The sequence below is a fragment of the Theobroma umbraticum genome, unplaced genomic scaffold, assembly GCF_002168275.2.
Source record: "Theobroma umbraticum cultivar Fairchild unplaced genomic scaffold, ASM216827v3 scaffold_30.0, whole genome shotgun sequence".
In the NCBI taxonomy this organism is placed as follows: domain Eukaryota; kingdom Viridiplantae; phylum Streptophyta; class Magnoliopsida; order Malvales; family Malvaceae; genus Theobroma; species Theobroma umbraticum.
This window is the reverse complement of record NW_018397254.1, coordinates 3,896,665-3,897,296: the sequence shown is the minus strand read 5'-3', so window position 1 is coordinate 3,897,296 and position 632 is coordinate 3,896,665. Positions and strand designations below refer to the sequence as shown.

Sequence of the window (632 nt, the reverse complement as noted above, 5' to 3'; positions counted from 1 at the left end):
TTTGGTTCTTTTGAAGACTTAGATATTAATAATGGCATTCCTAAAAAAAATAATAATGGTAAAAAAAAATTATCATTTAATTAATAAATTATAATAAACCCTATACTAACAAACAGAACGGACAACGTAACTAGGGTTTATAAGCTAAGGCGGTTTATTATAGCCGTTTGAAACGAACATTCCATTGAAATTCTACGGAGAATTGGAGAAAGAAAAAGAGTTTTCCCCTTTCACTTTCTCTGATTTTCCCCCCAAAGATGAGTGCAACGGAGCCCAATCCGATGGCCGCCGCTGCCCTCATCACTTCACTCTCCAACAGCTTTCGACAAGTTCCTCTATCCGCCATTCCGCCCATGTTGGATTGCGTCCTAGCCTCCACTCCTATATCGCCTTTGTCCATTTTCTCTTCTCTTCTCGACGATCTCCACAATCTCATCGAGGTACTTCTTCTACTCTACGAAACCCTAGTTGGTCAAATGCGAAATTGCCTTTTCTTCGTGTAAAAGAAATGAAAGTATAGTATATTGGAAATATTGAATTCTTTCCTTTTCCATTAAATTTTCAGCAATTTTATACAATTTTGTTTTGCATAGGGTGCTAACAGGGATGGGAAGTTGGATTGCGATCATCGT

At 37.8% G+C, this 632-nt stretch overlaps 1 protein-coding gene across 1 annotated transcript in view; it reads left to right on the top strand.

Annotated features, from left to right (window-relative positions):
• Window positions 1-257: 257 nt before the first annotated feature.
• Window positions 258-632, top strand: part of LOC110422845 (tRNA/rRNA methyltransferase (SpoU) family protein) — an 18,180-nt gene continuing 17,805 nt past the window's right edge. The window contains exon 1 of the mRNA XM_089784820.1: window positions 258-440. Within this exon, the coding sequence (XP_089640946.1) occupies window positions 258-440 (183 nt within the window). The remainder of the gene's footprint in view (window positions 441-632) is intronic.